The sequence below is a fragment of the Scylla paramamosain genome, chromosome 15, assembly GCF_035594125.1.
Source record: "Scylla paramamosain isolate STU-SP2022 chromosome 15, ASM3559412v1, whole genome shotgun sequence".
Taxonomy (NCBI): domain Eukaryota; kingdom Metazoa; phylum Arthropoda; class Malacostraca; order Decapoda; family Portunidae; genus Scylla; species Scylla paramamosain.
The window spans coordinates 24,336,012-24,351,011 of record NC_087165.1 but is presented as its reverse complement, the minus strand read 5'-3'; the positions used below and the strand labels follow the sequence as shown (position 1 = coordinate 24,351,011).

The following is a 15,000-nucleotide window of genomic DNA, read 5'->3' as shown; positions in this document are numbered from 1 at the left end:
CTAACACAGCACTATTCAAATTTTGTGCATCTCTATATCCTTCCGGAATTAAAGAACGATGCGTAGAGTTTCCTCCGCTAAACCCTCACTATCTATCAGTTTTCTTTGTGTGACGGCATCCCATAAACACCTTCACTACTGTCCATATCATACGTGAGTCCTAGAATTGGCATTTTTTTACCGAGTTAGAATCGATGAAAGAGATTAGGAGATTGAATAAGGGTGAACGAGAGAGAGAGAGAGAGAGAGAGAGAGAGAGAGAGAGAGAGAGAGAGAGGAGAGAGAGAGAGAGAGAGAGAGAGAGAGAGAGAGAGAGAGAGAGAGAGAGAGAGAGAGAGAGAGAGAGAGAGAGAGAGAGAGAGAGAGAGAGAGAGAGAGAGGAGAGAGTGGGGGAACCTGTATTGCTTCCTATAGAGATATACTTTAAATTCTGTGTACATAAGTGAAAGGAATGTAGTTCCGCAAGTAAACACGGGAACAAACGGAATGACTTTATGAGGGTGGTTTTAAGGAACAACATTTGGATAACCCTTTTGTAACTATACTCTTTAAGGACCGGCACCTTCACTGGGTCTTTTAATATGCCTTTTGTTGCTCTGGGCCCGAGCCATTCTTACATAAAAAAAAAAAAAAAGTTACAAAACAAAAAAGTTATTTCATTCCGTCTTTATTTATTTATTCTTTTGTCTCACCGTCAGATTTCAAACACATCAAAATAAAAGAAAGAACATCCCATCATCCATTTTCCTGACGCCCATTTTGCGGGGCGGAGGATCACACTAACCTCATTACCCACCCCATCTGTCGCTCCCTGAGCAAAATAAGGAGAGAGCGAGAGAGAGAAGGAAAAAGAGTAGACCTAGGTGATGAGCCTAAATTCAATTGTCCTTTGTGAGTCATAGAACTTCGTAAGATTTAATTTACTTTCCCGGTGATGATGAAGTCCAGCATGTGTGGATGGATGTGCATTTGATGTATCCACACCATCCACCCAATCTTGGAGAATGTATGTATTTTTGAAAAAGCTGGATATCATCAGTACGAGAGAGAGAGAGAGAGAGAGAGAGAGAGAGAGAGAGAGAGAGAGAGAGAGAGAGAGAGAGAGAGAGAGAGAGAGAGGAGAGAGAGAGAGAGAGAGAGAGAGAGAGAGAGAGAGAGAGAGAGAGAGAGAGAAAGGTGAAGGGGGAGAGTGTCAGTTGTCAGTTTGCAAGATGAGAGACAGGATGGAGAGAAGGCAGGCCAGAGAGAGCGATAGACTAAGGAAGAAAAGGAGGGGGGGAGGGAGGAGCGAAGGGGAGGCGAGGGGATGAGTAATACACTGTAGAGCTGTAACGAAGCCAATTACCTCTTCTCTCCCTATCCCCCTGCCCTTCCGCCACCGCCTCCACCAATAAGGGAGCGGCTGGCGCCCTCACAGCCGCACCACACACAACCACCGCCCCTTTACAAGAAGACCTGCTCAGCTTCGCAAGATGGAGGATAAAACTAACGGTAAAAAAGAAAGAGAAAAGAAAAGTAAAAAAAAAAAAAAGTACGACAGAAAAGCGTGTGTACAAAAGTTGAAAAAAAAGGGGGAAAAAAGTTACGAGGAATATAAGAAACGGTGAAAAGAGGAAGGGAAAAAAAAAGGAAAGCAAATGCGATAAGTAAGACAATTATATGATAAACGAAAAATTTTACAAATACGGAAAATGTAACGCAGGAAATACGAGGCTTCCTGCAGCTACAACAACAACAACAACAACTATTACTACTACTACTACTCCTACTACAACTACTTACTACTACTACTACTACTACTACAAGGTATTACTACTGATCGCGACATGTATTGAATGCATATCTATATACTTCCTCCCATTAGAAAAAAAAAAAAAAAAAAAAAAAAACAAGAGGATAAGATAAAAAAACAAAAATCCTACCACCACTGTCATCATCGCCATCACTACCATCATCACCTTCATCGTGTGAGAAGTAACACAAAGGAAAAGGGGAACAGATTCACAGCACCGAAAAATAATAACGCACAGACATGAAAAGGATAGGATAAAAAAAAAAGAAAAAGGTAAACTGATAAAAAGAGAAAGCATAAAAAAGCAGTGTAAATACATACAAACATGAATTTTGAAAAGAACCAAAAGAGCGCGGCAATGTTAAAATAATCCGATTCGCCTGGTGCAGAAATAACAGAAGGGAACAAAGGACTTTCATTTAATAAAGGTGATTATGGACTAGAGAGAGAGAGAGAGAGAGAGAGAGAGAGAGAGAGAGAGAGAGAGAGAGAGAGAGAGAGAGAGAGAGAGAGAGAGAGAGAGAGAGAGAGAGAGAGAGAGGGAGAGAGAGAGAGAGAGAGAGAGAGAGAGAGAGAGAGAGAGAGAGAGAGAGAGAGAGAGAGAGAGAGAGAGAGAGAGAGAGGCACACATCATCCATCCCTTCCCTGGCACCCACAACTCCAGGGCCACTGTGCTTCTCCTCCCCTTACATGCGGCGCTTTATGACCCCGATCTTGTGGTGATTTCAATGTCTACCAATGAAATACCCCCTTTTCCCTATAGCCACCTTACAAAAACACAGACTAGTAATCATAAAGTGTGAACAAACAACAACGAGAAAACATCACACACACACACACACACACACACACACACACCACACACACACACACACACACACACACACACGTACACACACACAACAAAGGATTCAGATGGAGAACATATATAAATAGTCCAGTTATTTGGAGGTAGACAGACGGCTCGGGGCTTGTGAGTGGACAGGGCGAGGAAGGAACGCAAGTCTTCAACAAGAGGCAGCCGCTGTCCAGTCTCTCTCTCCCTCATGAGTTTGAAAAAAAGAAGAGAGAGAAAAAAAATATGAATAAAAGAGTGACCGGTGTAGGCCTTATTGTGGGCAGCAGCTGGACACAAGAGGGCCACCACAAAGCCATTTTTGGGAGGTGAATGGGTGCGCGGGGCGGGTGGGGCGGGGCGGGGCTGAGAGGCTGGAGTGGCCAGGGTTCAGTAACATCATCTTCTGCCAGCTTTTTCGCCCTCTTCACCCACTACCTCCTCCTCCTCCTCCTCCTCCTTCACCTACCTTTTTCTTCATCCTCTTGTGAATCTCCTCCAGGATTCCTTTCTTCTCATTCTTCGTACCTTTATCTGTCTTTCACCTTTTATTCTTTTTATTTTTTTTTTATATTAATCTTATCTATCACTATAAATCGTATTATATGCTCAATTTGTGCAGATCAGCGTGATGTAATTTACTTGTTACTACAGGTGATTTCGGGCTTATTGGAAAAAATGTTATGTTGTTTTTTTAATACTCTCTGCACTGTGGAAAAAAAAATATATCTCTAGGTTCTCGGAAATCCCACGTGTCATAGAAAACCTTTCGGTAATATCCTTGAGGTGAGGCGAGCCATTACCTTCTAGAAGTGCGTTAAGGAAGCGATAGAGGCAAATGCTACAGCTTTATCCAACTTTCTGTCATCACTTTGGAGGTTCTCTGTGCGATGTTGTACTCTATCCCCTTGCATGTTGTCGCTGAACTAATTAACTTCGCTTTTGCAGTTATCTAATGTGCGAGTACTTTGTAAGATCCCCTCATATGTTGCATAATTTCCGTAAGTCAGAAGACGGCAAAACAATAACAATAAAATAATGAAACTTCGCTGCCTCTTAAAAAAGTGAATCAATGATAGGCAGTGTGAGTGCAGTGTGCGATGTATTCTTTACGTTGTCACTTCACCAGAGGTCCTTTCTCCTCAATATGTTGTGACGCACTCAGTATAACTCGGCCATAAACCGGAAACTCTAATACACACTTATCTTTTGTCCTTCTTTTCATCCCGGAGTACATGAATTCAACTGATGCAAAATGGCGTTACAAATCACCTCAGGATTCAACAATGACTTTACGTTCCTGCTCCTTTTATTACACATACTAATAAAGTGTGGTGTGGCGGGGTTTTTGGGTGGTGGTGGTGGTGGGAGGGGGAGGTTAGTGTGCTCATCGTTGCTATAACTCGAAACCTACCCCTCCCTATTCCTATGTCTCCCCACCGCACTGCTATCGTCTTTTCACTCCTTCCCTCCCCGGAGCCTTCCTCTTCATCGTTCTTTCTTAACAATATCAGGGAAACTACTCAATATACTCCCTCCTGAGAAAAAAAAATAATGAAACTGACATCATCATTGCCCTCGCCTACACCAGCCTGGAATGTATTCGTCAGTTGAACCCTTTCAGAACCCTTTCAGGACCACAGCGTCACTCTAACTTATTTCACGATATCACAAGAGGATTATTAAGTTTTCATTATTGTACTGGGAGGTTTAAAATCTAGTTATTCACCCACAATAATTATGGCTTTATCTACGTCTCTGACAAACAACTAGTGACAGCATGAAGTTTGGAAGTTGTCAGTAGTAGTGAGTGGGTAAACACTGTGTCATGCCTCGCCTCCCAAGGAACTGTGTGGCTCGCCTCTCGTCCGCCGCAGGACATAATGAGCAGACAGCCATCGAGGTAGTTTTGAATGGGAGAGGATGACAGTATGGTGGATGAGGGACTAGAAAGGGTTGTTTTAAAATGCGTTCAATCACCCTTCATTGCCACCCATTATGTACTCCTCAGCTGCGTCCAGTCCTTGAGACTCAAAACGAAAACTGATGGCTTGACAAATTGTTCGTGATAAATGTAAAATGAAAAAAAATTGAATAAGTGATGAAAGTGTTTTGTTATTGCATAAATTCATGTAAGAATCAAACAAAAATACTATGAAAATCACAAAAAAGAAAATAAATACAAGAAAACGGGTGACAATGAAACAAAACGAAACAAAAAAAAAATGTCGCAGGCACACTTCAGTGAAAGAAAGAAAGAGAGAAAGAAAAAAGAAAGATAAAAAAGAAAGAAAGAAAGAAAAGTTGGAAGCTTTGGAAAGAGAAAGCGACTGGGAAGAAAGAAAAGAATATTGGACGACACTGCTGCAACAAATACAAACAAAACACAAATTAGAATAGCACACAACTAAGCAGGAAAAAAAAGAAAGAATAAAAAACTATAGTGTGTAGGAAAGCACTAAACAGTCAAAAATCGGGCGGAGGCAGCAGCAATGTAGCAGGTGGACTCAGCTAATGACGCCCACCTGGACACAAAGGCCACTGGAACATGAATTTCCCTCGAGACGACACCTCGGGGCCCCGCCAGGCACGGAAGGAAGAGTGGGTGCTGGGGAGGAAGAAAATATTCATTCATGCGTGAGAGAGAGAGAGAGAGAGAGAGAGAGAGAGAGAGAGAGAGAGAGAGAGAGAGAGAGAGAGAGAGAGAGAGAGAGAGAGAGAGAGAGAGAGAGAGAGAGAGAGAGAGAGAGAGAGAGAGAGAGAGAGAGAGAGAGAGAGAGAGAGAGAGAGAGAGAGAGAGAGAGAGAGTGGGGGAGAGGCAAACATAAGCAGAAGAAATAAGTGAAAGTGAGAGAGAGAGAAGCGAAAGATTAAGTGCAATTTTATGTTCTTTAAAAAGCCAGCCAGACAGCCAAACACACGAGAGCGAGAGAGAGAGAGAGAGAGAGAGAGAGAGAGAGAGAGAGAGAGAGAGAGAGAGAGAGAGAGAGAGAGAGAGAGAGAGAGAGAGAGAGAGAGAGAGAGAGAGAGAGAGAGAGAGAGAGAGAGATAAGATTAAAGCAGGTAAGTCACATATTCAACAGACACCACCACCACCACCATCACCCTTCACACACACCTCAGCGTTGCCTTAAAGCTACACAGGAAACGCTCTACCCAGCCCATCAGTAACTCATCACAACCACCACCAGGGACTGTAAGGAAGCACTGTACTGTACGGCAGCGCTTCCTTCCTTGCTCACCTGCGTCACTCACAGCGGCTCTCATCCCTCATCTGATCTATTTCTTGTCTTTGATCATCGACACTGTTAGAAACTTTGAGCATCAGAGAATCAGTCAGTCAGTCAGTTGGTGAGTCAAGTTGGGTGCTGCTCCTGATCCTCCGACTTCAAGCTGGTAAATACGCACGTACGTACCCACACACACACACACACACACACACACACACACACACACACACACACACACACACAACGTATCCACGCCAGTATTTTCAGATGTCAGGCACCAAACGTATCAGTCGTGCAGTATTTCATGGAGATATAATAATATTCTCCCCCTTCACCCCCCCCCTCTCTCTCTCTCTCTCTCTCTCTCTCTCTCTCTCTCTCTCTCTCTCTCTCTCTCTCTCTCTCTCTCTCTCACTCACTCACTCACTCACTCACTCACTCACACACACACACACACACACACACACACACACACACACACACACACACACACACACACACACACACACACACACACACACACACACACAGTTCTCCTTATCTGGGAGAAACGACGATACCGGAAGATGAAAAAGGCGATGAAAGGAAGAGGAAGAGGAGGAGGAGGAAAAAGAAAAAAAAAAGAAAAATAACGAGCGATAACGAAAAATGGACGAAACAGGAAAAAGAAAAAAGAAAAGAAAGAAGGCGGCGAAGAAAGGACTTTACATGTGAATAAACAAATTAAGACTGGTAGAGCCAAGACTATATAACCGGAGAGAGAGAGAGAGAGAGAGAGAGAGAGAGAGAGAGAGAGAGAGAGAGAGAGAGAGAGAGAGAGAGAGAGAGAGAGAGAGAGAGAGAGAGAGAGAGAGAGAGAGAGAGAATTGAAGGAGAGCGAGGTGGGGAGAAGCGACGGGGAACCAAGGCGCTATGGGAGAAGGAAGAGGAGAGCAGGAGAGAGAAAGTGGCGGTATAGACGCGAGTATGGAGGATGGAGGGAGAAGGGGGAAGGGAGGCAGAAGGGGCCTGGTAATTGATCCCCAACGCAGGGGGGCGAAAATCCGATAATTGAAGGGGGTGGAGCTCCCGGTGATAATCAAACGGCCGCTAGGGACGGACGGGCTGGCGTTGAGGCACCGCCGAGGCGCTGCAGACTGCACGGCGCGCCAGGATGAGGGAGGCCAAGGAGGGAGAGAGAGAGCGAGAGAGAGACAGAGAGAGAGAGGAGGGGTGGTGGTGGGGGGGAAGAGAAGGATGTACTGAGGCGAGGGAAGCGAGGGGAGAAGGAGAGAAAAGGAAAGAGAGAAGGTGAAAGGGAGAAAGGATACACTGAACGAAAGGAGAGAGAGAGAGAGAGAGAGAGAGAGAGAGAGAGAGAGAGAGAGAGAGAGAGAGAGAGAGAGAGAGAGAGAGAGAGAGAGAGAATGCACCGGGCTATGGGAAGGATGAAGGATGGAGGCGAGATGGAGGAGGGAAAGATCGGATGCACTAAGGACTAGGGAGGGTAGAGGAAAAAAAAAAAAAGAAAAAAAAGTGCTGAAAAGGGAAGGTGGGGAGGAGGGAGGTAGAGTAAAATGAGCATGGGAGGGAGGCAGGGGGAGTGCGTACAAAGCAAAGGAGGGAGAGGGAAGGAGAGATAGGAGTGAATTTGGCATGGGGAGGTAGGAAATGTGTACGTTATAGCGGGATAAGGAGAGAGAGAGAGAGAGAGAGAGAGAGAGAGAGAGAGAGAGAGAGAGAGAGAGAGAGAGAGAGAGAGAGAGAGAGAGAGAGAGAGAGAGAGAGAGAGAGAGAGAGAGAGAGAGAGAGAGAGAGAGAGAGAGAGAGCGAAGAAGGAAGAGGAGGGATGGAAGGAGAATGGCATGGAGTACAGATTAAACAGAGGAAACGGAAGAGATTGAAATATGTAAGAGAAAGAGAGGAAATAATGAGCTGAAAATTGTGAAGGAAAGGAAGAAAAGAGGGGGAAGAAGAAATGGTAAGAAAAAGGAGACAAAAACTGAATAAAAAATAAAATAACATGAATGGGTGAAATGAAGTGAAAAAAAAGGAATAAGCAAAATTAATGGGAGAACGAATGAAAAATAGGAACGTTAAGGAAGGAAGGAAGGAAGAGAGAAAGTACAGGAAAAGTAGAATTAAGGAGACGAAAAAAAAAAAATGAAAAAAGCAAACGAGAAGGGAGGAATCTTTAATACAAGTTGCATAAGAGAGAACGGAGGTAAAAAAAAAAAAAATAAATAAAATAAATAAAAGTGTGTGGGGGGAGAGGGAGAAACAAGCTGCACTGAACACATAGAAGGGAGACACAAGGGAAGAACTGATATGATAATGCAAGAATTACAAATTGTGACCATCTCCAACACAAACATACGACACTTCATACGTCAGTCCCGGGAAGCAACCAGCGTATCAGCAACTTACCTTCGAGGCCTGGGGGAAGGTAACAGATGCTTAATCTAAAGATGAAATAAACCTTTAGACTATCTATAAGTGTACATGATATTATTAGATACCCGTAGTCAACAAAAAATTAAAATAAGGTCGCTTACTTTTTCATTGCTGGTAATGTGTCTAGAAAAATTACACTCCAAAATCTACAGCACAACATTTCAATAATTTTGAGGAAAAACCGTATGCCAGTAAAAAGGCTAAATGAGATGGAAGGCGTGAGGGTGACTAGGGAGGGATGGCCAAGAGAGACGAAGGAGGCGCCAGTAAAACCAGGTGCAAGAAGAAGAAGAAGAAGAAGAAGAAGAAGAAGAAGAAGAAGAAGAAGAAGAAGAAGAAGAAGAAGAAGAAGAAGAAGAAGAAGAAGAAGAAGAAGAAGAAGACAAAATAAAAATGTGATACAAGTCGATGGGGAATGAAAGATTGTGGCAGAGAGAGAGAGAGAGAGAGAGAGAGAGAGAGAGAGAGAGAGAGAGAGAGAGAGAGAGAGAGAGAGAGAGAGAGAGAGAGAGAGAGAGAGAGAGAGAGGAGAGGAGAGGAGAGGAGAGGAGAGGAGAGGAGAGGAGAGGAGAGGAGAGGAGAGGAGAGGAGAGGAGAGGAGAGGAGAGGAGAGGAGAGGAGAGGAGAGGAGAGGAGGTGAGGAGAAGGGAAAGTAGAGGAGAGGAGAGTACGTAGGGGAGGAAAGGGAAGAGAGAGCTGAGTGGAGGCGTGAATGAGAGGAAAGAAGAGGCAAGAGGGAGGCGGAGTGAGAGGTAGGGAGGGAGGTCAGAGAGAAAAGACAGACAAGAGTGAGAGAGAAAGAGGAAAAAAATACAGAAAGAAAATAGTGGGAGGAAAGGAGGGTGAAGATACTGAAAGGGGAGAATATCAAGGGAGTGGAGAGAGAGAGAAAGAGTAGAGAGAGAGAGAAATGAGGATCTGAAGGGAAAAAATAGGAAAGGGAAGGGAAGGGTACAGTAGTGTGAGAGGAGGAGGAGGAGGAGGAGGAGGAGGAGGAGGAGGAGGAGGAGGAGGAGGAGGAGGAGGAGGAGGAGGAGGAGGAGGAGGAGGAGGAGGAGGCGAGGAAGAGGAACTTAAGGAAGGATTTATGGAGAAAGGAGAGGCATAAGGGCGTGACATGAGGAGTGTGGTAATGGTGGTGGTGGTGGTGGAAGTGCTGAGTGGGCAGAGGGCTGGGAAAGGAAAGGGAAATTTGACGGAATGAGAGTGACGAAGAAGCGTGTGGGAGTGAAGAGACGTGAGGAAGCGAGGCGATGAAGAGGTGTGAACGCTGTAGAGGAGGAGGAGGAGGAGGAGGAGGCTGAGGCGTTAGTAGCGACGGCGGTATTGAGCGTGGGGGAGCAGCAGGGGCTGGCGGAAGGTGTGAAAAAAGTCTGTAAACACGACGACAGCTTCAGCGGCGCCGCGTCGAGAGAGAGAGAGAGAGAGAGAGAGAGAGAGAGAGAGAGAGAGAGAGAGAGAGAGAGAGAGAGAGAGAGAGAGAGAGAGAGAGAGAGAGAGAGAGAGCGCACCATCCTCCTTCCACCCCCGCCCCCAACCCTTCGCCTTGCCGCCGCTGGGAGGGAGGGAGGGAGGGAGAGTGCAAGGGGGTCTCAGACACTCCCGCCGCCCCCTACCAACACCTAGCGCCGCTCAAAAATCGAAACACTCTTCACTCCCTCCCTTCCCACCCGAGTGAAAAAAAGAAGATTGAAAGAAATGCTACACAAACACCCAAACCGTCAAAATAAAACTAGTCTCTTTTCCGACACCCCGAAGGACGCAGAGAGATTATTTCCCTGAGAGAGAGAGAGAGAGAGAGAGAGAGAGAGAGAGAGAGAGAGAGAGAGAGAGAGAGAGAGAGAGAGAGAGAGAGAATCGTGCGGGCCTTTCCTGCGAGTGAGAGTCATCCGAACAAGCGGGTGGCGGGGTCGGTGGTGGTGCCGAAGCCAGGGTCACGTGTAGGGAGCGGGACGAGGGGTTATCTCGGTAATCTGGGCGCTTCGTTACGCACCGGGACCACTGAACTATAATGCTATTAGCCCACAACAGGAGTCAATTACTGGCTGTCTGCGCCCGAGTTTTCTGACGAAGAACGTGGAGGGGCAAGGGAAGAGGAAGAAGAGGAGGAGGAGGAGAAGGCGTAGTAAGAGTAGGAGGTAAAGGAGGGAAATGCAAAACAGAGGTGCTGTTCAAGATGATTAGCATTACAATCTGAGGGTTGGTTTCTAATACTGCTGCTATTGTTCATGGTGTTCATGTTCTTGTTCATTTCCGCTGCAGTGGTGGCTGTTCCAGGTGTTCGTGACCGTACGTAGGTGTGTAACAGTGATTCCGGTGGTGACAGCAGTGGTGGCGGTGGTGGTGGTGGTGTGTTAGAGTAGCACATACTAACACTGGGAGCAGAGAGAGAGAGAGAGAGAGAGAGAGAGAGAGAGAGAGAGAGAGAGAGAGAGAGAGAGAGAGAGAGAGAGAGAGAGAGAGAGAGAGAGAGAGAGAGAGAGAGAGAGAGAGAGAGAGAGAGAGAGAGAGAGAGATGGTGAGGGGAGAGGTTGAAATAGGAGATGGAGAAATATGGCACGGGAATCACACACACACACACACACACACACACACACACACACACACACACACACACACACACACACACACACCAATGAGAGAGAGAGAGAGAGAGAGAGAGAGAGAGAGAGAGAGAGAGAGAGAGAGAGAGAGAGAGAGAGAGAGAGAGAGAGAGAGAGAGAGAGAGAGAGAGAGAGAGAGAGAGAGAGAGAGAGAGAGAGAGAGTGGGGGGGGATTGGAGCGAGAAGCGATAGGCCTACTGCATTAGTCCTGGGTTGCAACAATAATATCTGGTTGAGCTGCACAAAAGACATAACTGGTGTGCAGTGGGCGCCCCTCAGCCATCTGTCACCGTCTTCCATATTAATGGGGAACTCCGACAAGATAGGACTGTGATGCATACACACGCTTACTTATAATCTAAACTGGAAACTTCACATCTCATCTCTACCTGAAACAGCTTCTATGAAATTAGGTGTTCTGAGACGTCTAAGCCAGTTTTTCTCACCCTTCCAGCTGCTAACTCTGTACAGGGGCCTTATCCGTCCATGTATGGAGTATGCTTCACATATCTGGGCGGAGGGGATTCCACTCATACCGCTCTTCTAGACAAGGTGGAATCAAAAGCTTTTAGTCTCATCAACTTCTCTCCTGTAACTGACTGTCTTTAGCCTCTTTCTCATCGCCGTAATGAGTGCGTGAAGTGTAAATGTGTTAACATTAAAAAAACAACAACAACAAAAAAACAGTATATAATAAGGGAAACTGCTAAAAACATAAGGCCTACACGTGGCAGTCCCTGAATGAAACACCTACATATTTCCATTTACCATCTTTACCAGTGATATGGCTCCCAGCACGAGTGGGTACATGTTTTAAAAGTACTTAGTAATGGCACCGTTTGAAATCAGAACGTCAAAAAGCCAGTTCAACAGTACGAATTCTTTCTGAATCTCGTAGACAAACGAGTAAAATAAGCTGAGGTTAGAGCTTGTGGTTAGTGTGCGTGGGTGGAGGTAATATTCAGTTTGGTGATGGAGATGCAATGAGGCAACAATGAAATACCAGTTGCGGGCGCTGTAATGTCGGAGAAATGATAGCGATGAAGTACATGGAAAGAAAGAAAGAAATACTATCTGCTGTCACCCGAGAAATGCAAACAACTTGTGCCATCCAAGTGAAGCGAATAAGAAAGATGACACGGCAGTCAGACAGACGCCGCCAGACAGACAACAGTCGGTAGCAGCAGACAGTAGCGAAGCACCTTTTCATAACTACTGACGGCATGATGAAAATACTGCAGTCAGACCAACTGTAACGGGAACAAATGCAGCAACACTCAGAGTGCCTCGCGGTGCCAGTTACCAGTGCCTCAACACTAACAGGCGTCTGAGAGCCTCAAATACGCCGGCAATGGCTCTTTAATCCCTTCATGGTAATGTGTGCTGGCTGGCGGGTGCAAGGCAAAGGTGCAATACTCACTTGACTGAGCTGTAGGCGGTGCGGCGGAGCTCCTTAACGATCTGCTCCACCTGCTTGTGGGTCCTGGTGCCGATGAAGATCTTGGGCACGCTGCGGGGAACAGGAAAAGTGTTGACAGAAAAATGATGTCGATGATACTACTACTACTACTACTACTACTACTACTACTACTATTACTACTACTACTACAATTACTATTACTACTACTGCTACTACTACTACTGTTACCACCACTTTTATTGCACTACTACTACTACTACTACTACTACTACTACTACTACTACTACTACTACACTACTACAACAAATACTACTGCTGCTACTAGAACTGCAACTAGTTACAATAAAAACAACAAAAGTTTTCCCAATTAATAATAAGGTGGACAACAAACAGATGAATACCATGCAAACATCAGGGGAAGCGCTGGAATACACGCGTCGCAATTTAAACAATATTGAAAAAAAAATATCAAAACGACATGGACAACACAAAAACTCAATTTGAGGTGTGTGTGTGTGTGTGTGTGTGTGTGTGTGTGTGTGTGTGTGTGTGTGTGTGTGTGTGTGTGTGTGTGTGTGTGTGTGTGTGTGTGTGTGTGTGTCGCTTATTAAAGGTGCCGTGGTGGTGGTGGTGGTGGTGGTGGTGATGGTGGTGGTGGTGGTGGTGGTGGAGGCGGCGCCGCCTGCCCCTGCGTCAGGTGGTGGCTCGTGCACGGCTCGGAATGGATTGCTGCTAACTTTTCCAAGAACATTCATCATCTTCACGACAAACAAGAGCTTTCCCTTTTTTATCCAATTCTGAATATCTTCCTTCAACACCGAATGTAGCATTTTGAAAGCCGATAAATCTTCGATCACTGATACAAAGACTGAGCTCCTTAACAGCGGCCTGATGTTTCCATGAAGAGAGTAAAATCTCCTTCGTCTTACATCACCAAGCATCTCGCCTTCCCCTCCCCCACACCGCGAAGCATCTCACCCTCACCTCGCAATGCATCGGTCAAACATCTCATTTGAGCAGCAGCAGGGGAGCAGAGGCTTCAGCGGTGCACAGAGTGGTCCCTCTGTAATACTTCTGGCCGACACAAAGGGTTAGGGAAGCCCTGCGAGGTTTACGACGGCGGGAGAATGAAGCTTCCCAGAAAACGGAGCGTTCCGGCTGGTGGTGCGCGAACGTTCCCATTACTCTCATTGCTTCCCGGTCCGTCCGTCCGTCCCTTCGTCCGGGAAGGAGTGGGTGGATAGGCTCGGCATGCGTGATATTTCCAGCCGTGTTTCTGGAGTTATGGTCGGCTGGAGTTATTGTTACGCTGGGTTAGTGTGTGGAGGTTTTGGTGAAGCCGTTTTCTTTACCTGTGATTAGCAAAGTGGTTGGTGACAGTATTCGCTCCAAAATGCGTAATACCACAGCAGAGCGAAATTATCGACAAGTAGCAGTAAATTAAAGTTTGCTAAGTTTGCTGCCTCTTGTCTTGCAAGTTGGTCACTGGATAATCGGTTTAAATATCATCCTGTTTTCTTTTTTTTTTCTGCCACACTTTTCCTTAGTGTCAGGGACTGGTGCCACGTACGAGTCCTCTCACTTTTAGTAGTTATATTCGTACACATCAGGAAAGAACACTTGGCCAAAAACTCATTGTAACTAACCCTCCAAACCCGCCAGCAAATGTGATGGGGGTCTACTTCTGAGTGCCAACATTCCCTAATGAAACACAACACCCCGCACTCCTAGCACCCACCACCACTCACAGGACAAACCACTCACACACACCTGCAACACCATGACTACCCCTCTTCTCCCACACCTGCCACCTGCACTCTTATCTCAGGTGTCGCAGTGCTGGAGGCGAGTATGTACAGGTGAACGGGATGGAGGCCACTAGGTGAAGGATTTTCTCTCTCTGTCTCTCTCTCTCTCTCTCTCTCTCTCTCTCTCTCTCTCTCTCTCTCTCTCTCTCTCTCTCTCTCTCTCATCAGGGACAGAAGTTAATCCTGTACTTTTCATGTAACAGTAAGGGACATGATTACTATTACATCTGTTTATATATTTGAACTTTTCTCTGTTTTCTCACGAGTCTTGACGAAATCTAGTGGTATGGCGATGATCCTAATGGCTTGTGTAGGGTGGAACTGCATTTGTTGAATCGTAACGGACATAAGAAAGAGAACCTAGATTTTATATAGACTTAAATAGTATTCAAAATATTTACGGCTCACAGGTATTACAAACGTCCACATGTAGTTATTTATGAATGGAAAGAATTTTGCTTCGACACGATGACTGATGACGGACGGTTACATATTTAAGAGCAGGTTATTAAGACTGACTTTCTCCGGTGGGCCATCATTATCAACCTATACAATATAAGACAGAACCTTCCCCAACCTTCTCCAACTCGTCTGCTCCAGTTGCCCCCTCTTCCTCAGGTATTACCAGCTCCCCAGTGTGAGGTGACGTGCGTTTGATGTAACCATATAATGCAACAGTTTCCCTCGACTGTCAGCGCTAAATCGTGGTGCAAGCTTGTCACAGCGGCGTCATAACTTAACCCCTAGATGCACTCCAGTAATCAGCAATTAATTTGGGGGCATTCCTCACACTCACTGCATGCGCTATTAACGTTACATGTTTATTTATTATGGATGGCATGAATAATTTACGTTCCCCTATTAGCGAAAGACACCTTC

At 45.7% G+C, this 15,000-nt stretch overlaps 1 protein-coding gene across 1 annotated transcript in view; it reads right to left on the bottom strand.

The window, feature by feature from the left end:
• The window catches only part of LOC135107256 (Fanconi anemia group J protein homolog), a 153,409-nt gene that overhangs the window by 49,975 nt on the left and 88,434 nt on the right, over positions 1–15,000 (bottom strand). The window contains exon 6 of the mRNA XM_064016916.1: positions 12,314–12,403. Coding sequence (XP_063872986.1) covers positions 12,314–12,403 — 90 coding nt within the window. The remainder of the gene's footprint in view (positions 1–12,313; positions 12,404–15,000) is intronic.